The sequence below is a fragment of the Mixophyes fleayi genome, chromosome 2 (assembly GCF_038048845.1).
Source record: "Mixophyes fleayi isolate aMixFle1 chromosome 2, aMixFle1.hap1, whole genome shotgun sequence".
Classification (NCBI taxonomy): Eukaryota; Metazoa; Chordata; class Amphibia; order Anura; family Limnodynastidae; genus Mixophyes; species Mixophyes fleayi.
This window is the reverse complement of record NC_134403.1, coordinates 34,943,112-34,966,526: the sequence shown is the minus strand read 5'-3', so window position 1 is coordinate 34,966,526 and position 23,415 is coordinate 34,943,112. Positions and strand designations below refer to the sequence as shown.

The 23,415-nt window shown below is 41.6% G+C and overlaps 1 protein-coding gene across 3 annotated transcripts in view; it reads right to left on the bottom strand.

The window, feature by feature from the left end:
• Nucleotides 1-5,765: 5,765 nt before the first annotated feature.
• The window catches only part of CEP126 (centrosomal protein 126), a 69,440-nt gene continuing 51,790 nt past the window's right edge, over nt 5,766-23,415 (bottom strand). For 2 of the 3 annotated variants that reach the window (XM_075198779.1, XM_075198781.1), the window contains 7 exons: nt 20,677-22,681; nt 18,546-18,686; nt 17,432-17,553; nt 14,906-14,987; nt 12,553-12,750; nt 8,403-8,467; nt 5,766-6,875 (listed from right to left, as the gene is read on the bottom strand). In XM_075198779.1, coding sequence (XP_075054880.1) covers nt 6,771-6,875; nt 8,403-8,467; nt 12,553-12,750; nt 14,906-14,987; nt 17,432-17,553; nt 18,546-18,686; nt 20,677-22,681 — 2,718 coding nt within the window. In that variant the 3' untranslated portion in view covers nt 5,766-6,770. The remainder of the gene's footprint in view (nt 6,876-8,402; nt 8,468-12,552; nt 12,751-14,905; nt 14,988-17,431; nt 17,554-18,545; nt 18,687-20,676; nt 22,682-23,415) is intronic. The other variant, XM_075198780.1, reaches the window with a different exon arrangement.

The following is a 23,415-nucleotide window of genomic DNA, read 5'->3' as shown; positions in this document are numbered from 1 at the left end:
TCATCAGTTTCTGCCCAGTATAAACAGATGTAAATGTAGGAGAGATACAGTTACAACATCGGATGTCGTCATCGCAGCCCTTGACCATCCTCCTGCTGATCTGGAATTAGTTATAAATGTCATTGACTGATGCAAACGAAGTGAGATGTTTACAAACTCTCTCTGGCCGCGTTCCACTACAACAGCTGGCTGCAGGCGGGCCGTGCAATACTGGGATTCGTCAGCAACAGCTATGGCTGCCCGATAGTCACTAATAACAGGGGGGAGGACAAGCTGTGGTTCCCTCATTAATGAGTCACAGCTACTAGGCAGACAAAGCATGAACACTGCGGTGTTCTATTACACCACTGCACATGCTGGTCCAGCACTAAGAGCGGTGGGGACTTCCTTAACAATTCCTCAAATACAAATTGTCACATTACACAAAAAAAATATTTTCTTGGCAAGTTGACATCCGCATAATATAAATAACAATTACACCTTCATGTTCAGACGTCACACAGCGTGCCGTATCGTGCCTGAAATAGCTCTGCCCATGTTCAGGAACAGACCTTATACCAGTGTTGGCTAACCTGTGGTACTCCAGGTGTTGTGAAACTACAAGTCCCAGCATGCTTTGCCAATATATAGCAGCTTATTGGTGGAAGGGTATGCTGGGACTTGTAGTTTCACAACACCTGGAGTGCGACAGGTTAGCCAACACTGCCTTACACCAATGAGCACAATTGTATGCAGATCATGTCTGCACACGAATGACACGACTGCATACGACCTGAGAGGCGGAGCTGGGGAGGGGAGGGGACGGACTAACGTCACGTGCAGCGGGCGTTACCGACACAGATGCGGCAGATTTAAGTCCTGGGTTCCTCGTAAGTTTCAGCTGTATTACTTGTACCAGCTACAGGGCTGATGCAAACTACACGTATGCATGCCACTAGCTAGCAAAGAGCATGTGTATGCAAGGAAGATTGACTATATAAACGCATTGTTTGTACAGTATGCATTAAAAGCATGTTGATTTATATATTTACTTTATTTATTTAGATATATATTTATTTATATATATATTTATTTAATGTACTAAAAAATATATATATTTTTTAAATCCATATTTTTATTAATGATACGAGTTATTCATTTATTTTATGATTCAACATTCTTTCTATGTGTTCTGATGTGACCTTTTATTGAACAGACGCTGGTGTGTATACTGCAGTCTCTTCTGTCTGTCTACGTACAGCAAGTAATGTTTAGGCCTCTCGTACTTACACCCAGATACAAATCTAAACAGATCTTGAGATAAGTGTGGATTTGAATACAGTCGGAACTATGCACAAGTTCCCTGCTCATTTTTAAAACGCAAGTTGTGTACAGGTCGCGTCCGTACATAAATCAGACTCAATCACCTCATCTAATCTTCTACAAAGTGGTGCAAAAAACGAGGTTTCATTTTGCAGGATGAATTATTTAAGTCAGATTCAGGTGTGGAAAAGGCAGGTTTCAGGGGCGTTCTCTGTGGGACCAGACACCTTTCCCTCCCCATAAAAGGCCTTTCATTCTCCACCAGCCCAGAGGTTCCCGGGCCGGCGACCTCGTCTCATCCCTATACCTATAATGGGACACACACCGAAAGAATATCGAGAATATGGATGTCACCTGCATCATCCTCTCTGCTACAAAGTGACATCGGTGGATGATGCGATTGCGGCAATTACAGTGTCTTATTCTTACATTGCCATTTTGCAATATTTTTTGCCGACAATTTTAGAACAAACGACTTTATCATTTATAACTTACCATTTTTTAATAACACATATTGTAAAATAAATTTTGCAATTATGTGAAATCTAGTGCACAGGGGGCTCGTTAACTGAAAAAGCGATCAACAAGACTACAACCAAACAGCTTGTCAAATGCATGTTGTATGTAATGTAAAAGTGTCAGTTATGTGTCACATATGATTTGTTTTTAGATTGACAAAATGTTTCATATATTTTTACTGTTAGAAAATGAGCTGTCAGTTGGTAAGGAGATGCTCGTGTATATCTAGATCAGGTTCCTGATAGCTAGAGACATTCTTTTCTGCGTTCCTTAGCTGCCTGTGCACAGGCCAATCTGGTTGCTTGACCTCAGCATCGGGCAAGCGGATCTGTACCCAATTGGCCACCTCTGCGGGTAATCAAAGTAAAATGATCACATGGGGTCCAGTTCATGCAGTTGGTCGATGCTGATGCCATTGCTATTGTTCTAGGACCCCAAGTGTCAGTGTGCCGTTATTTCGGGATCCCCAAAGTAGGCAGTTCCATATAGAATGTATTCTAATTCTGGAACCTCGATCCGCAAGTTGTGCACATCTGAGTTTGATTACTTTCCCCAATAGGTCATATTTGCAGGAATTCTATGAAGCCAGTATGAAGGGAAGGAACATATAGGCACCAAGTCCACCTCAATAATTAGTTCATTGTACACCGACTGAAAAGGTGCCTACAGTAGGAACTGCCCCTTACTAAAGGGGTCATTACTCACACAAAGATTGCATTTGTGAAATTGGATTATAAAGGACGTACAGAGCCAACTAAACTGGAACACACTGTCCATTACTGACAGTAACTAGAGTGTATCCCCCTTGGAATAGGCACTAAAGGCATTCTGACAACAGTGTTATCTGCCTTATTGTGTCCAATACAGGGGAAAGTATATGGTAAAGACATTATTACCAGGGATGGGGCATGTGAATATCACCGCGGTGTCCTGGATGCGCACATTGCCGCCAATTATGGTAGGAATCTCGGCACATTTCTCCTCCTACGTCTATTAGGTACGAGTAACAATAAGTTGAGATTCCAGCCATGACATTGGCTTGATCTGTCTCCGTGGATGTTCTGGAGACACACTGCCTCCTCCATACAGGCTGTGAGAAAGCTTTTGGGGTTGTGTCTGCCACCTCTTCGACTGGTTTCTGTCATAGTTTTGGGCCTCCAGGTGACCTAGTCACAAGCCCCATACTATATCCCACTACCAAATTTGTCACACACACACCTCTTGTCACTAGGCCATGCTCCAGAGCTGTTTATTGCGAGAGGCTTGTCACACATAAATAAGATTGACAGTTTTGCTCCGGGACAAGTTAGAGGATAACTCCATACAAAATGTAGTTTTTGGTGAGGTTCAATAGGGTGATATAAAAACTAAAATCTGCAGGTTTTCCAGTGGCTGTAGCGATCCCATACTACGCTTGCTGTCCTCCAACTGCTCTGCTTCCTTGAAAAAGGCCAAATGAGTCTCAATGTTCCATTCATACAACTGAGGGAGGGGCACTGACACCCACGTAACCTACTGGACACAAGCTGAGCGGTAAGAGGAGCGCGGGACTGTTACAGCCATCGATGACCACGACTTACAACAAATCCCTGGTAAGTACTATTTGATTGTAAAGCGCTACGGAATTTGCCGGCGATATATAAATAAATGATGATGATGATGATTGTTTATATTAACTTATTCAACTCCACCCCAAACTGTGCTTTGGATCCATGCTCTGCACCTTGGAATATGGGGACACTTCACAAACCGCATGACATACGTACAATCCCGGGAAATGTCTTTGTTGCGTTAGCTAAACACGCCAGAATGACCGTTGTAGTCCCATAAGGCTTTTCCATACCACAAATTTAGTCCTTGTTTATTTCTCCTAAAATCCTAAACATTTCTGCAGCAATATGAACTATGTGTCAGGAGTATTATAATAGATCTGGTTTTATAGTGTATTTTAATGGTTTAACTGCTTATGGTGGAATAAGAATAGTAGGTGCTTTTGAATATTTAAATAAAAAATATATACTTTTTCATATGCAAACTGGTTTCTATAAATTGGTTTTATACAACTGAACATTCCTATTTGTGCTGCCATACCAATCACTGTTGCACATATATCTCTGCAGGAGGAGAAACGTTTGCACTGTCCAGTGGGAGGAGTTTGGCAGATCAGGGGCGGTCCCTCCTCTGTGCGCCTACCTTTGCACTCACATACAATACAAGATCTCACTTTGGGGGAAGAGACTAGAGAACAGAACTAGGGAAGAGAACAGTGAAGCAAGAGCGGAACTCAAAGGTTCTATCATTGGAACTTGATAGTTCCGTGAAACGGTTTGACAAGTGTGACATTCTGCTGCGACTTCACTCATCTGTAGCTGGGACGATTAGTTGTGGTCTGTGGGGTGGTTGGGGTAGGAGAAGGGGATTTTGCTGGAGAAACATTCTAAATTCTGCACCCAACTGGAACAGGTTGTAACATTTTGCTCACCACCAAATACAATAGAAAAGCAACCTTAGTACATTCAAAGGCTGCTCATTGCCAGGGATGCCACCGAGAAGGGCTTTCCTTTACTGGCCAAATTTAACCACAATAGCTGGTTTTACAGTTGTGGATGCTGTCACCAAGGTTATGGGGTTGTTGCATAGGTATTCTCACATGTAGGTGGTAGGGATCAGTGCCAGTTGCAAGGGGGGCAGCGGTTATTGGAGGTGAGTGGACACTACCCACTGGTCCCCCTGCAACAACGCTAGTTCCGTCACTGCTGCACCTACTATCATCTAAGACTAAGCGCAGTGAAACCGAAACAGGGCCTCACAGTGCATGCTCACCCCCCACTCAGACCAGAGAGGGGGCCACAGGCGGTGGACTACATCTCCAGCCCCTCCTCCCAGAATTATTCTATGGGGCCGGCTGATGAACAAAGCACTTTCTTCCTTTCATGCAACGCTTGCATCTAGGACCTATAACCATCTATAACCATGTGCCAGTATCAAGCAACCGATCGGATATCCCTGGACAAATAATAAAATACACAGGAATATAACAATATTTTCTTTATTGTATTTTGGATATTAAAATAATTATATTTCAGTAACAAACAAAAATCTTAAATTAGAAATCACTCATAAAAGATGAGGTATTCAGAAGTAAAAAAATAGAATAATTTAGTAAAGTGCATTACAGTAGTTACAAATCTCTATTGTGTAAATAAGACAAGGTTAATTACAGTCTACAACTGTTCATTCTTTCTCACTCAATTATTATATACAAAATGTATAGGACAAGCATCTTCAAGGTAAAACGGAGGCCCACATGGCAGACTACATTAATCAGATAAACAGTAACACACTGCCCTCTAGTGGTGGAAAGTTCCTATGCATTAGAAACTTCCGCTGCTTACTTTAATGTATATTCATACATTTGCTTCAGTGCAAATTTCGCAATTACATTTGCGTAACTTTAATTTTGACATTCTCTAGCCCTCGGTACATAAATCCTTCTTTGTCAGTAACAATCCCCAATGATAAAAAACGGGTTTAAAAATCTGATCAAAATACAAAAATGAATGATAACATTTTAATTTTATCTATTCACCAAGCAATGTACCAAATCATGTCAACCTTTTTTTCGAAAAAGAGAAATTTGCAGTTATTATACTGTGTTAAAGCAGACCTGTCAACGGATCCACCAGCACAGGCCTGGCCAACCTGTGGCTCACCAGATGTTGTGAAACTACAAGTCCCAGAATGCCTTGCCAACTATTGGCAGAGCATGCTGGGGCTTGTAGTTTCACAATATCTAGAGAGCCACAGGTTGGCCAGACCTGCTCCAGCAATATATTTTTTCTGTACTGTATATTGCTTTCCATACGATGTAATAAGTAAAAGAAGAAGGGGAGCTTCCCTGGAATGAGCTTCCCTGGAATGAGCTTCCCTGGAACTATAATGAGCATTATAGTCAGCAGGCTGCGCTCTATTTCCCGGACAGACCTCCAGCACACACACCAGTAGCACTATGGCGTGTACAGGATGCCGAGCTGCAAGCTAGCGCAGTCTGACGACCGACTATGGTGCGGCTGTCAGATTAGACAGCTCGCTGCCGGCCCGGCTTCCTGTCCTGTGCGAGCTGGAGGAACCCTGCGCCAGAGAGAACAGGTGTGCTGAATACAACGCTCTCTCCTGGGTAAAACCAGGTATTCTGTGTTTGCACCATGTAGTAAGCTTAATAAATACTGCAGGAAACACGGTGACGGGACCCATTGACGTAGCCCGTTTTGAAAATCAGAACTACAAAACAAATGTCATACACAACATGGACTGACAAACATCGCTCACATATTTATTGCCTGAATATATCACATGAACCTTTTCCATGAAGTCACAATATAATGTATGGCTATGTATAGATATGTGCTACATGTAACGTAAATATGAGTCACAACAGAAGAGCGTTCATATAGAAACATCTAAAAAATGTCCTGCAGCGAGAAAAAATGTAAAATATGTAAAACTGCATCTACTTGTTCAGTGCATGGAAATGTCTTTAATTCATTAGAAGCAGTTTTGTATTGGAAACAACCAATGTCTGGGTTGATTGCTTGAAATGGTGACTTGTTATATCCAGTTGGTTTAATAAGAGGGTGTTGTAGGACTGTGCTTTAAGCCACGGCAGCCCATTCAATCATTATTGAGTCATTCCAAATGAGACAAATACCAGTCTACCAGGAAGGCGCCAACGTGGTTAAACTTTGTATTAAACCACGTCGCTAGTGCAAACTCGTCATCGTGGACGTGTCGAAATGCATCTAAGTAATATAGTGAATACATTCAAATATATGAACCTTTCAATAAAAACGAAAAGATATGGTACACAAAGATATTTCTATTTGTACACACAAACAGCAATATACAGAGATATTATTGTTGCATAGTTGCAGATGTCACACTTGCACGCGTCAGTATCTTCTTGGCAGCCGCGTGCGGGGGTCGGCGGACAGACTGCGGTACTTCTGTGAGTGCGACGTGTTCTCAGCCGCCTGGGGTGGAAATTGATGAATATACTGAAAGATGTCATATGACACAAATAGACATTATTAGACAGTGTTTGGGAATTAAGCGGGATATCACGTCCCAGCGTATTATAGATGCATTATATACAGTTACTCTTAAAAGACTGGTTAATGCAGAATTTTTGGAGTAGGACAAAGACAATGTCTCCTAAAAGACTAAACTGAATATCAATTAAATCAAATCCCAAATAAAAAATATAGGAACAAAGTTCCAGGTAAAAAAAACAGTATTTGGCATGAAAACAACCTAACTGAAATGATCAAAAGAGCAACTCCTAGAGACAATAGACAAGGAATACAATATCCGACAGACTATTGAGAAATACCATTTACATATCAAACCTTTCGTGGCAATGCTTTACTCAATGGATTTTTAATGGATGACACGGACTATTGCGGAGACATAACATCCATTTACAGATGTCCTGCTCCAAGAAAATAGCTGAAACATCTCCCTAACCCTCTACAGTGCTTCATGTGTAAGTACAAAATCATATCCTACACTGATGAGCCATATTGAGCGCAAAACAGTCTTAAACCGTGTGATGCTCTAAAAATCTACTGATGGCCTAAACAACCTGCACTCTGGAGGGGGTTTCAAGTTGTCCGTCCCTCTGGCCCGGGAACGGGGCAATGAACAGATTGACAGGCTGGTCTCTTTCCTCCCCTCCCTACCCCTATGAGTGTGCCCACCTTCCCCTGCTGTCATCTCGTCACACATGATGTTTACGCCACCCTATGTGCTCAGACAGCAAGAGAAGCAGACAGAAGAGTTCCGATGTGAGAAGATAAGTGTTTGGGGAAGGGAAGGGGGGCTCTTAATGTAATGTGCTTGAGGGCATGGACTATTAATGTAAGGGTGAGGGTGGGGGATAATCATTTAATAGTGGGTGGAATATATTAATTTATTGGTGGGGTGATGGTGGTGGTTATTTAATAGTGGGGTCATAGCAGTGCCTATTAATTTAAGCTGCAAGTAAAGGTAGGAGAGAACAGGACAGTTTCACTGATTCTGTTGGGACAGTTGTGATTTCGGGTGACTGTCCCGCTCAGTCAGGACTTTGACAAGACTACAGGGACTGTTGGGAGGTATGTCTGCTCGTAGAGGGGGAGCAGTGTGCACCTAGCAGTAGTGCACACAGCATTTCCCATGTATTAGAAGCAGAGGAGAGCGACTGAGCACTAGCTGAAATGATAGCCACGCCTCTGGCATGATGGTCACACCCACTTTGGCGGCGTAGCGTGGAAACCCTACTCCAGAAATCCTGCGTTTGGCCCTGAATGGAGTGTATAGTGGAGTACAATCAAGTGTGCTGGAAAATATGAAAACATGTTTCTTACTTGCTCAAATCAATTCCAGTTGTTAGGGAAAATACCAAAATAAATACAGCACTGCTGGACAGGGGCTTGTAAGTGTTTATAACGTGCAAATATGAATGTAGCTTTATAAAACAAACAGAGAAGAATGGTAAATATTCAAAAAAAATGTTTGCAAGAAAATGGTAACATAAAACTCACCAACGGGGTTTTAAGTGGAAAGCCGTTCGTAGCTGCCGGGGCTTTGGTCATGGTTTCTTGTACGCCTAAAGTGAGGAGCAAATCAGATTTGGTTTGTTTGTTTCAGCTCATAACAGACAAAAAGACACAACATTTACACTACACATCAATCAACTAAATATTGATGTTACTTTTCAGTACATCCTAACTCTATGCAGATGCTGAGCCTTTTATACAATAAAAGAGCCAACAAGATGATTCAATGATTATTACTAGCATACACTGGTCCTGATTCAGGGGAAAACACAGGCGTAAGCGGAATTTTCGATTAAAAATCTACATGCAAGTGTATGTACCCTGTATTCAGAGGGGAAGATGCGTCTAGGTCTGAATGAGTAGATGGTGCGTCCGCCTGACGACAGACACACCCCACAGACACTTATGTCCAACCTGCCAACATGTACAAAAAACTTTTATTTTATGAGTTACAAACTCATTTGCTATGAAGCATCATCCACACTTGAGTAACCTAGCTAATATAGCAGGAGCAACTTTGTGAAATGCGTACAACACGCTTCGCAAATTGTAATCTATGGCCGAGGAACCACTAAAGTATCAATAAGCGTCTGTCAATCATTTGCAAACCTCCGATTCACTAACTTGGGTGTTTGAAATCATCATCATCATCCGCTACTTACACCTGCCTCTGATGACCCGCAAATAAAACCGCTTTTCAGCCGTATCTGCGACTACATCCCAGCCTGAATGTGCACGCAACTGCTCGAACGCATATAATGACAAAAGTGATTTGTCACTACAATGCTAAGTAGATCAGTCTAGGGGACGATTATATTGTATATATAACATTAACACTTCAAAATGCTGAGTTTGTGAATTCCCCTTCAGTCTGATTATTTTTTTTTCCTGGTTTTAACATGTTTGCGAATTAGGACATAAATGTCCAATCAAAGTAATTCCCTGGCAAACCTACCACTGTGGTCATTCAAGAGCTCTTCGCATTAATTTAAATGAAAGCTGTACTACTAAACTACACTTTTATACGCTACAACTAGCCGGATTGTATAACAAACCTGGAGTCCTTAGAGCAAAGCTAGAGGCATATCAGAGTTAAGCATGCCTGTGTCCATGAGCATAGGCACAACAAACAGAAGCTGTAGGCAGAGACTAAGAGACCAGGAAGGTGCCTGATATGGGTGCTCAGGTGGAGATGATAGTGTAGATAGCAAAACACGAGAAAAGAGGGTGACAATAAGTGGGTGAGCGGGTGTGAGGGGCAGCAGGGTATGAGTTAGGAGGAGTCTGTTTAGGGGTGGGTGGCAGAACGGGATGAGTAGGTTTTGCTCAAAAGATGAGATTTTAGGGAACGTTTGAAGCTTCAGAGACTAGTGGATAGTCTGATTTGGTTGGGAGTGTGTCCCAGAGGTGGAGAGCAGCACCGAAGAAGTCTTGGATGCGCAAGTGGGATTAGGTAATCAGTGGGATAGATTAGGGGGCAGTCGTTGGCACAGCAGAGAGGGCGGTAGGGAGTGTGGGTGGAGATAAGGTTGGAGATGTACAAGGTACACCAGAAGAGGACGGTGTCATGGAGGCCAATGGAGCAGACGATTTGCAGGAGGAGAGGGTAGTCTATGGTGTGGAGAGGACCATAATAATGAGTAAGGGGAAATGATCCTTAGATTTGGCAGTGAGAAGATCGTTTGTGACCTTGGTAGAAGCGAAAATTTGCTCGAGAAGCTTTTTGAGGATGAGTAAGAGAATGGCATGTTTGAAAGAGGAGGGGAAGACACCAAATGACAGGACAGGATGAAGTGGTGGGAGCAGGCGTCAGGATGGAGGGAGCGGAGGAAGAGAGTGTGGATATGGTTGAGGAGGAAGGTGGAGGGGGGATGAAGACAGAAGGGAATAGACTTCATCCCCAAAGGTGGGTGAAAAGGAGGACAGAGTGTGTAGGCTAGAGGGGATGAGCCTGATGGAAGGAGATGTCCAGTCAGATGGACTTGATTTTGGAGGTTAAGTGGTTAGCGGAGTGGGAGGAGGGGTCAGGACAGAAGAGGGAGTTGAAGCTGGCAAAAAGGTAACTGGGGTTGAAAGACTGGGAGGAAATGAGAGATATGAAGTAGGACTAGAGAGAGAGATACTGTGGAGAAAGTCCTCATGAGTGATTTCCTTCAGTGACACTCGGCGGTACAAGAACATATTTGCTGATAGAGGGGATGTTTGGAGAGATTGTGATGTGGATAAAACATTGCCAGAGACTCTATCCACCATACATGTACAGCCAGGCAAATTGTGCACAAATGGAATCCAACAACATTGCTATCGTTCCCAGGAGTGGTCGTTGAATAGAAAATCCAACTGAACATCTGGTCTGATATCTGTTCCTCAGTATGGAGTGGCGCAGATTTCCCAAAATATGACATTTGAAAGCATCTTCTTTGAAGTTCATATTTCTATATACCTGTATAGGCAGCCTTCAAATGCTGTCTTTGTGTCCAAGATCCTCACCTAGGCACATGGCTCTCTCTATTTTACACCTAGTGGTTTGTGTTTACACTACCAATTGAAAGGAAGTCAATTAGGAAGTGAAATACAGGATCAAAACAATGGATGTCTAGGATCTGCATATCTAAAGCTAGTCTCCTCACAGAGTGTCTGCTCAACCTAATTACCTCCTACTGGGCTAATTGACTAAATGTTTTAAAAAGGAAACAAACTAATATCTGAGGAGAAAATCATTGTTCACTTTTATGTCTCAATGTAATATTTTATTTGGGCCCTGACATTTAATATTCTATTTCATCATATCAAATTTTATGCCCTCATCCTGACATGGAGCATCTTGTTTCAGGCTGCTTTGACGCTGAGGAACCAAAGGGGTATGCAATTCATTTTGGACTGTGACAGCAAATTCTCCAGGAGGATACGAGTTTAAAGGCAAGGCCACTCAAAAATGATAAGACTTATTTTGCCTAATTAAAAACATTATACTGGGCACCAAAATTTACTGGAATAACTTCTGACACAATAGGATTTCTGCCCCAGACTGACAGTTGATTGGCAGTCACAAGTTTACATCAGTGATTACAGATGTTGCTAAGGATAGTCAGAGATTTGCAATATATTTGCCAAATAGCAGCAGCCGTGTCTTTGCCTTCAACTGACAATTTTGGGCAGAAATTCAAGTATCAGTAAGTTTTGGTATTCAGTTTAGTTCTTTTAATTTGGCAAAAACATGTTTTATAATTTTTGCATGTAGTTATCCTTTAATGGAATTTGGTTAAGGCAGCACGAAAAAGATCTTAAACACAAACATAAATCTGAAACAGAATGGCTGAAAATATAGACTTTTTTTCATTTTGGATTGTTTGAGTCTTAAACTTGACCTTAACCCAAACTAAATTTGGCATGACGTGAAGTGAGCAGTTCATTCAAAACAATCAAAATGTGGTTAAGAAGTTCTCTAAACTGGACACAATGTGATGTATTGTTAAGATCAACAAGTACAGGAAACCTTTAGATGAAGTCATTGCTGCTAAAAGAATGGCCACCAACAACATGTAATGACTCACATACTTTATTCAGTAGATGTTGGGTCAATGTTTTCTGTAAATTCATGAAAAAGTCATTTTTGTGTGTTATTCAATCTAATTCCTTTTATGTATTATTAGGACTTTGATTCAGATAAAATCCCATATTAGGTCAAATAAATGCAGCAATGGAGGTACTCCTACAGGACTTTGACATTTTCTCTCGCTTCTGTAATCATTGAAGCAAAAATTCAATGTGGAGATGTTGCCCACGGAAACCAATCAGATTCTAGCGGTTACTTTTTAGAATGTACATGATAAATGACAGCTAGACCCTAATTGGTTGCTATGGGCAACACCTCTACTTTTCCATTTTAGAAGCTTTAGTAAATCTAACCCTTAGTTATATGATGTTTTAGACACCAGTATAGTCTCAGGTGGGCGAAAGGCCGAGACAGACTGTAGGTGGAGAGGAGAAAGTCTTGACAACCTCCATTATGTGGTTTAGTAAATCCTGATCTGAAAGGGGATGTAGGAATAAGTTTAGTTATTGGTAATACCAGTCCTCTGTGCAGATGGCGAGAGACCGGTCACGCTGACACACACCAAGTCACTCTACTTACTTTGCAGTCTCTGGTTGAGACGATCGAGAGATTGAAGAAGCCGCTGTTCCTCTAAGGACAGAGCAGTGTGTCCTGTGTGCGTAGCTTTGTGTAGTAGCAGATTGTGTTTTGCTTGCATGGCAGCGAGGATTTCTCCATCTGTTGCAGATGTTTCCACCAGTTTCTCTGCCAGCATAAACTGAGCTGTGCTTTCCGAAACTGCGGAGAGAGCCCAAATATAAACAATATCGTCCTCATTAGGTACAAATAACATTGTTCCAGCTTAATGTATTACCAGAAAGCATTTTACAACTCACGTTGTGTATGTTAGCGACGCGGCAGGTTTCATCATTTTCATTTAATGAACATGGTTACATGGTTTTCATTGGTTCCCCCCTACATAAGGCATTACTGTTCCCCACCTTTCTGCCAATCAGTAATCAGGGTAGAAGAAAGGGATCAGACGGACAAAAGTGACAGCAGATCTTTAAAATCAACACTTAAAATACCGGCGTGTAACAAAATAAAGATTTTACACATCATCGTAAGACTTTTCTTCTAAAATCCTGGCAGATTTTATTTATATCGTAATCACTGTGAACAAGCAATCACTTCTATCCGGGAATGTGTACATTATTCTGCTATAACTGAAACGTTTCCTTGTTGCCAGTAAATCAGATAAAAGGGACTTATTTTATTACATTAACCCCTTCGCCCACTTTTCTCACCCCTGTGCTGAGCCCATTTTGGCATTTTTGGGCTGGTCACATTCAGTAAATTAGTAGTATCAGTAATTTGTTTATGCAGCATGCACACAAATTATAGCCTATATTTTTCAGAAGACTCACAATGGTCAGAAAATACAATTAGTTTGCTTATACCTCCTGAGAGACCAAAGAAAATATGACCAATAAAGTGTTTTGGATGTTTTTATTGAGACTGCAAGAAAGTGATCTAGGACCAATTGTGTGAATCTTTGGTATAAACACCAGCAAGAAATACTTTGTATTTTGTATTTGTACTTTGTATTTCTTGCTTTGGCATCGATGCACCTTTTCAAAACAGCTACAAGCAGGATTCTACACACAGGTTTTCGGAATAAAATCTGCACTTGAAAATGATAAAGTCCTGTTTTAGTCTTGGATGACATGTATAAATTGTGTAGGAATAACATGGATTGCCATTTTTGAAAAATAGACCACCTACTAGATTAAATGAGATGAGATTACCCGTGAGTTTATTAAAGACAGCAAGGGGGGGGGGGGGGGAGTCTGGGCATTAAATCCCTCCCCCCCATCTTTGGACTTTTTAACACTTTCTCAATGTAGGGTGTTATTGTCTGTGATCATCATTCGAAAAAGGGGACTATCCTGTTCAAATGAGGGATCCCCATAGTTTCTTGGCCAGGATGGGGGATTCTGGGCATTACAACCCCCTCCATCCCCCCATTCTGTGCTCCTTAATATCCCACGTCCTTTGAAAAAGAGAAGTTCACTGTTAGAAATGAGGGTGCCCCTGGGTCTACTGAAGCCATCCCTGGTTTCTGTAATGATTTCTGTAGTGTAGGGGGTTCTGTCTGGTGATCACACTAATCAACAGACACAGAAACAAGATGGGACATACATCAAGGTAAACTGTGGCATAAGATGAGTTTATTCTTTATTGTACAGTAAAGGATAATATATTAGTGTATCCTGAAAAACAAGACATATTTATCTGGATATTTAAAGAAGAATGCCACACAAATGGAATACACAATACCTCCCATCTCTGTTAAATCTGGATCGCCGCCCCCCTCCATATTCCAGAACCACAAGGGTTTATCCTGTGGGACGCCCAGTGTGTCCTCTATAGTCCTCATTTATGACACGCACTCGATGCACATTACAAAACACCTTGGTTTTGCACCTGTGCACTTAAATAATCTGCACTGCGTACACCAAGGTTCTCTCAGGAGATGCTGCAGTAAACTATGTCCAACTTCTTACCTCCATAGAGCCTCTTCTAGCTTTAACTAAAACATTCATTTATAGCTTATATTAGTCACAAAGACCGTCTTCATTACACTTGTCAGAGTAACATTGTTCTGTCACCAACATTGGCTGGAGATAGTAATATGTTTTGATCCCACAAGGGGGCAGTACTGCATACGTATATTTCTCTTATATAATAACGATAGGACTAGAATAGCCATAAAAAGGATTATACATATGTCATATTGTCCTATATCGAGAACAGGATATATCTAGATAAGTAACCCTCACACCTGCTGTAATCCTCAACTTTTTGGGAAAAATGCAAATTTAAGAATTCAAAATGGCCACCTGCCCTGGTCTCACAAGTCAAACACGGTGATATCTATGGCGGTACGTACCTTCACCAGAACTGGGGGCACCGTGGGCTTGTCCAGGCTCATGTGTACTTGGGAACGGACTTAACTTCATCGTATGTACGTTCTGTTAGCAGTATGATACAATGCAAATACATTAGTTTAGAAAATAAATGAAAAAAGGAAAAAATATGTATATATGCACAGACAAAATAGCATATAAGTGACATTATTTAATCAGTAAGGGTCATCTTTTCACTTCATTCAAAAAAGTGTAATTTAGGGGCATATTCAATTGTTGCTGTTTCCCGCAGCGTTAAAAGTATTACTGTTATTACGGTAATACTAAGCCGGATTTGAAATCCAGCGTGAAAGGTACCGTAATAACGGTATTTACGCGCACTATTACTGTACTGACGGTAATAGTGCGCACGCCGCGTTACTTTTACATGTAACGCCAACAATTGAATATGCCCCATTGTGTCCTAAGCAGCAAGGGCTATGAGTAAATGGATTTCTATAAGGCCAGTGAATGGGCAATGGCTAATATACTATTACTGAAGTTTTTTTCAGGCCAAAAAAATCATCTGGTCCAATCAAAATCTGTGAAGACCGGAAGACATTTTAATGAACATTCCTGAGGTGTGATTGGTCTGCGTGTGGTCATTGACTGGCTGCTATTGCACCAATTGGCAAGAGATCTGGTTGTTCGGTGGTGCAGCTGGCGGATCAGATTGTAGTGTGTGTGTGGTCAGCTCAACAGCATGATCAACGGGATGAAGAAACAAAGATTTTTGTTTAAACAAATAAATCCCTAACAGCGGGGAAGTGAGATGATGAAGAATAAATAGATAAACAAATCTGACACTTTCACTCTGCAGAGGATTGAGCTACATGATATATATATATAGAAATAATACAGCAATGACATGTGAGATGCTGGGGGGAGAATGAGGTTAAATAAGCAGAGATTGTGTAACCACTTTCATTCAGACATCTGCACACAAATGACGTCATGTTGCCCCTAATCTGATATAAGTTCACTTGCTGCCGTGTTTACACAGTGATGAAAACACAGTGATGAGAAGCAGCATTTTCCTGCTTCAAATAAACACTAGTGATTAATGATAACACAACAGCTGGAATTCCTTTATGACCATTCAGTTTACTCTTGTACTGCAGACTATATATAACATATAGAGCTATTTATCTGGGGATCCAACGGTTGTCAGGAGCTTATGTCACAATGCATCGCTGTATAGCTACAATGGGACAGGGACTGATGTGAGTGAGCTCTCTGTACAGCGCTGCGGACTCAGTGGCGATATATAAATAAATGGTGATGATGATGATGATACCCTAATCTATACTCTGCAATAGTCACAGCTGCACACAACGGTCATCGTATGTAACTAATCATTTGTTACTTATCAAATCAATTCACAGGTCGCTTAATGTGCTCCCACATTGGAGTTTTTTGGGGCTGAACTAATTTTCATTAAGAACACAGGTGAATCATTCAGTAGGGATCAGCGAGATCTCCTAATAACCCTGAGACTGAACAAGCAGGGGGCAAGGCCACAGCAAGTGTGGAAGGCCCCACGGACGAGCAACAACAAAAGATATTTCTCTTTGCCCACAGATTTGTCTTCTGAGCACATTACTTTTCCTTTAACTTTTACCTATAATGTAGATCTTACTTAGTTAGAATCAGGGAAAGTCATAGCCTTTTAGCATTGTTTCACTCCTCCTTCACTCTGATTGGTTGGCTTTGCCCACTTGTTCAATTTGATTGGATCTAGCAGGTGAATTTAAAACATAACAGGAGCGGTTAAGCAGGATCCTCCACATGCCTCTTGACCGACGTATGTCGTATGTTGAAAGGTGTGTGTGTGTGGGGGGATGAGGGGGGGGGGGGTTGTCAATTGCCCCCCTCCGGACCCGCCACTGGTTAGTATGCTGGGGGGCATATTCAATTAAGCACGGAGTGCCCCATAGGGTTGTGAAGGTAAATCTGCCATTTTGCGGTACTGTGTTGACACTTTAAATGCGCAGCCGCGATGTGCCGGCTTCATTTAATATGCCCCTAGGTGTGCTAGTCAGGAATCCTACATTGTTTTTCAGCTTTTATCTCTTAAAGTAATGAGAGAGACAACAGATCGATGGCAGATCTCAGTATATAGGAGAACCCTGTTGGTGTAATGTGTAATGTGTATATATAACACATAAGTGATGCTAATATATGTATAAATGTCTGTAAATAATATCTGTACTATAGCGAGTTCTGATGTCATCACTTTAGTGTTCAGTAGGATTAATTGTGCATTAAAAGGAATAACTTACCCCCTAGGATTCAATCCTCTGTGGATTATAATATCCTTATAATTTACAGTAGGGGCACATTTACCTATACAACACTCACAGACTACCATTAGGGAGTTCTACTATCCGTATAACAATACAGTATGAACAATATACATGTATATATATATATATATATATACACATATATATATATATATATATTTAGTGCTGTGTGATTGCGACCAGGCTATCACATCTGCTACCTACCTGAATGTGGGGGGGTCTCCAGGCGGCGGACCCCGGTCTGCCTCTCCTCTGCTCCAGCAGAGCTCTGCGTTTGTTCTCGGTGGAGTCCAGAATCTGTTTCCGCTTTGTGAGGGTGACATGACCTTTACAGAAATGGGATAAAGACGATGTTTATTGGAAGACAGAACACAGTTAATTTGTAATCTCTGGCATCTACAAAAGCCCTTTTTATCCTGTGTGAAGTCCTGGTTTCAGGCTACAAGGAAGAGATGATACTCAGGATGCAGAAATATCATGGAACATGTAAGAGTTGTTGTCACATCATTCCTCATATCTCACATCTACTGATGACTGAGAGGCTGCTAGACACTGATGCAGACCAAACATTTACATTGCTACATAACAGCATTAATGGGCAATCGTTTAAGAACTATCACTTTTAGCACCATTAGTTTGTATTTTATATGTACAATTCAGTTAAACCCCCATTTCACAGTCCTTGATTTGACACTTTGGGGCATATTCAATTCCGATCCCGATCCGAGGGATCGCGCCGGAACGGGCCGCGAACCTAAACCACGGTACCACAATAACGTGGATTTTCCTTTGCAGCCCACAGGGCTGCGTATGAAAATCCACGTTATTGCGGTACCGTATTACCGGCAGTAGTGCGCATTTTCCGCACGACTGGGATCGGAATTGAATATGCCCCTTTCTGTGACTCTGCACCTTCATTCCTTAATGTTACACTAGATGCAGTGTTTCCATGGCACTGATGTACTTTATATAGTACCTTGTTGTCTTATACTTTAAGGGGGGTATTCAATTATTAGAAAATTCCGCCGCGTAAAAGCTACTACCGTTATTACGTTAGTAGTTAGCTGGATTACAGCTCGCGGCTCAGGGAGCTGCGAGCTGAAATCCAGCGAGAAAATTACCGTAATAACGGTAATAGTGCGCGGACCGCGGGATTTTCAGCGTTTCCGTCGGACAATTGAATACTCCCCTAAGTGTTCAGAAATTCACATCTTAGTGGTCTAAAATACAATACAAACAATGTATATATTTTGCTCCGATAAGAATAAATTGAATTTTTTTTTCTTAATTTAACATTTTCTTTTGCTGAATATCTTACCATTAGCAAGGGGAGAGAAAAACCCATTTGTTCTAGATAATGACTTCAAGTTATTCAGCGTCCCTCCATCAATTACAAGACTGGACAGGTTATGTCGTGCGGGTTGTAAATTAGAAGGCAGATCACCGGGACGGAAATCCCCTAAAATACAGCAAACACCATTGTCAGGATCTGACAGGTTTATTTTAGGGAACACATCTCTTATTATGCAATCCAACTTCAATACTAATGATCGAAATGATAAGAAGCCCCACTAAGATATGACCAGTATGTTTTTCGCTATACCTAAGGTGACAACTGAAACATCTCTGTACCATAAACATCTGAGTAACAGCTGTGTGCACAGACACAATGTGCAATGTTTGAGCATCATTAGACCTTCCAATAAGATTACCACCACTCATTTATATATTTGCATCAAGAAAATTGACATTAATGAATCCTACTTAGATTCAAGGTCTACCTACAAATGTGGACAAAGGGCCTATAGAGGTGGACGTAAGTTGGCGCATGCCAACCACAGACTTACGTCTGCATCTGTAGGCAGAGTCAGTCCCGTCTTGCGTATAAGACTCCTTGCGGTTATAGAGGCTTATTGGGGGAGACAAGGGGCGTGCAATCGTAGGCCAAGTACAATAACGGCGTGTTCAAGTAAATGCGACTGATGTAGACCTGGACGTAGATGCAGATACGCAGGTCAGGGAACGTATCTATTGCGGGTGATCTACCCCTTGTATATTAGGGTGGGGTACTGCATATCGATGCCAAGAACCCCGACAAGACTTACCCTGATCTGAGGATTCTGAATGGCTGCTTCCCGACCTTCATCGATGACGACTCCTCTTCAAACCGACTTCAGCCAGTGACGATCAGGTAAGAAGGCGGCTGCAGTTGTTAAGGGGGTAATGTAAGTATGCACCCATCTACAATGTAGAAACCTTGGTAAACTACATTGTACATGGTTGCATACTTACATTACCCCCTTAACAACAGCAATAACCGCGTTGGCAGGGTCAATGACGTCATCAACTACACCCACCTTATTACCTCAACGTCATTGGCTGAAGTCGGCGTGAACAGCAGTCGTCATTGGTGAAGGTCAGGAAGCAGCCATTCGGAATCCTGATGTCGGGGAAAGTATTGTCGGGGTAGTCAGCATCGATATGCTGACTACCTGCTGACTACCACCGGTATAATATAGGAACTGATAATGATGCCAGTCAGCACATAGGCATCCGAATCCACATTCTACCCAGACCAACTACGTCCAACTCTACATAAGGTCCTATATGCTTTATATAAAGTCTCCTTACAATGGAAGACTTGACAGCAAATCAACATAAAATATTATACAAATAAAATTATTTTAACTGATTTTAAATAATTGTGTTTAAATAACTGAAGAAGGGGTAACTCTGTCTAGAATAATGATGGTAACAGCTTGTGACCAACGGCACAAGTATCGCAAGCACCAAAAACAGAGTGTCAAAGAAATAAAGTAGTTAAACTATAAAATTCTTTAAAACGTTAGCCCGCTTTAAACTATGCCTTAGGTTATGTAAGATAATATGTTTGTTAATAAGATGAGATGAGTGTGGTTTAGATAAAATCCAATATCAAGTCATTTTTATAGAGTTGTAATACTTGATTTAAAAAAAACTCTTAAACATATTTTACTCTATGTAATATTTTTTTTATCTGAAGTGAGAGGAGCTAAATGCATGAAAAGAACATGATAAGCACATGCTCACCTTTGACATGCGTCTCATACACATGACAAATACACATGTCTACACATGAGCAGTTTAACAGTGATCACAGACACACATCAGTGGCCTGAACATGGTTACAACAGGCTCTGTGTAAAAATGGATAAACATGCGGAGAAAACTACAATATCTGGGGGTAAATGTAATAAGCTGAGAGTTTTTTTGTCGAGTTTGGAGAAGTGGAGATGTTGCCTATAGCAACCAATCAGACTCTAGCTGTCATTTTGCAGAATGTACTAAATAAATGATAACTAGAATCTGATTGGTTGCTATAGGCAACATCTCCACTTTTCAAACCGCCGGAAACTCGCAGCTTGATACATTTACCCCCTGATGTTACACAATGACAGATATAAACCTACCGGTAGCAGCATTTTTGTGAGATAAGGCACTTCGTACTCCTTGCCACAAAAGAGCAATTTCCTCATCGGTGGGTGTATGGTCTAGACGCAGTCCATTCTCTCCATACACATGGTGCCGTTTGGCAGGAGCGGTTAAGCCTTCTTGTAATGCAAATACCCGCTCACTGTTTAAAGTGAAGATGGACTTTGCAGCATTCTCCAGATCAGATGAATTGTAAATATGGGCAGCCATCAGATTACCTGAAGAACGGGTTAATGTTTGAGAGTGCATTGGGTCCCTGTTTAATATATAATTGGATGATAACACAACAGCGTTTGAGTGATTAACTTGAGAATTGTTTGGATGTGTTGGCTGACTCCTGGCTTCCGTCACTGTTTCTCTGTTGATGATGTTGTCTGATGAAGGCTTTGGAGGAGGATGTGGGGCCATGACCCTTCCCTGAGACTTGGCGATCTTGCTGGCTTCGGTTGCTGACTGAGGTCGCATTATTATGCCCTTTCTGTTTTGGTGCATCGCTGCAGAGTGAGTTTTAGCTGATTTCGGACGCTTTACTATCCTTGTCTTTGCTTTTGGGGGGCTTCTAATATTGTGGATATGCCCAACAGGGTTTGCTTCCTCGCCGTTAGACATCATCCATGCCTGCTTGGTGAAATGGTAACCAGTAGAGAAGCCGGAGTTTGGTGTCCCAGTAGAAGGACCTGCTTGGTCAGTAGAGGCTAGAACATGCTCTTGATGGTTTACTGTAGCAGATGGGTCAACTTGAGACTTCTGGGTCACCTGGACGTTACCGATCGCACCAGGAACGCCTTTATAATCGTCCATTATTTTGTCTGCTTCATCTAACCATCGAAGTTTTCTATTGTTTGTTTTTTTATCCTCCTTTTCCTTCGTCAACTCAACGCTGTCTCTGATGTTGTTGGAACCTTTCTCCCCCAGCTGAAACATTTTACTGATGCCCAGGGTTCTGGCGTATTCATTCTCATACTTGGAGCCTTTCTTTAATATACTTTTCGGCAATGTATTTCTCTCTTTTCCAGCGCTATTATATTTCGCTTTTCTGTATAGTGTAGACAATGCCTTGTCAGGGTCAGCTTGAGAGAGATTAGATCCGTTTAGATGGTCCTTTGGTTCGTGCAGAGCTCCAGATTCAGTTTTGGCAATGGGGGATAGCGAAGGTTGATTTTCATGTAACAGAGTCTCCAGATTACTGGTTTCTGCAGGTTTACTGTGGTCATAAAAGTTGTAAGAGTTGTATGTATTTGTCAAACCATCGGGGACAGGAATTGAGTTCATTGAATGGATTTCGTCTGCATATTTACTTGGTTTTAAATCTGTGGTTACATTGTATTGGCAGTTACTGGTAGAACGTTCGGGAGGAAGAACGACCACGGGAGTTGCCGACAGTTGAGCCGCTGTGGGCTTTATTGACAGTCCAGGATGTTGTACTGTGTCTTTGTTATGGTGTGGCACTGAGCTTTGAAATGCTTCTGTAGGGGTAGGGTCGGGAGTTGCCCAAGCTCTGCTTGGTCTAACCACAACAGTACTTTCTCGATAACTCATGTCAGAGTAATCCGACTTGCTCTCAGCTGCGGGCACTTGGGAGAAGTGATTTATTGCTTGATTTGATGATGAGGAAACGTGCGAGTTTCCAGGTTGACTTATACCATTATGTGTCACTGCATGCTGAGCCCAATTTCTAAGTAACGTCCCTTCGTCTCTAACCTGCAAGTGTTTCTCAGTGGTCATCTTGTCAGGAATGAATTGAGGAGGGTAATCAGGAGGGTTTCTCTGACTGCTTAAACCACCGATATTTTCAGTAGTGTAATGACTTCCACCATTCATAGTGAAAGAATAGATCTCTGAAAGTGCTTTGTGTAAAGTGTCGTTTGAAAACTCTTGCACACCATTGCTTTCCTCTTTTACAGTCTCCAAACTTTCTTCCAGGCTGTCTAAACTTGACAAACTTTCCGAGCTTGCAAGTTGCTCCACTTCTTGGTGAAAATTCTGGAACACAAATGTAACAGTTAGATTGTGACTTTCCTCCCTGGATAATCTATGACCATTTTACTTTAAATAAATCAAAATAATTGGAATAAAGGATTGTAACACCTTTGTACAACTTCTCCTAGGTAGACCTCCCCCACCGGGTATTCTCATCATTACCGGATTAAGGCAGCTCAGGGCCAGCTGTCTGTGCAATCACAACCACAGCTCACTATGTAAACAACGAACCCTTAGTGCATTGTGAGGTGCACGATCCACTCTCGAATAAACTTGATGTCTGTCTGCATATGTTTGGAGTCAAAGTCCACCCTCCTATGGACCTAGGACTCATTCAATAAAACGCCTCAGGACTTATGCTATAATACTGCTCAGTTTTACCTCATTTATGTCCTAAAATGATCATGAGAGTACATAAAGATTGCCTTTATTGGATAAGCAATTTTTTATGTGCTTGAAGCTTTTGTCTGTGGGCGCAAAGCAAGGAACAACCCAAAAAATGTGCAATCGCCACCCCTGTATCTTATTACAATAATCTCACTCTACAAAACAAAATCTCGTTTTTGCACAGGTGAGCAAAACCAGGTGCACCACACTTAGTAAGGAACACATTCGCTGCACCAAAAGCCTCTCATCGGCTTTTCTACAAACTTCATCATTTTGCTATTTTATTTTGCAAACGCCTGCACTTCTGCGCAAATCTAGGAGTACTTGCATAAGAATAGGCATGTGACATC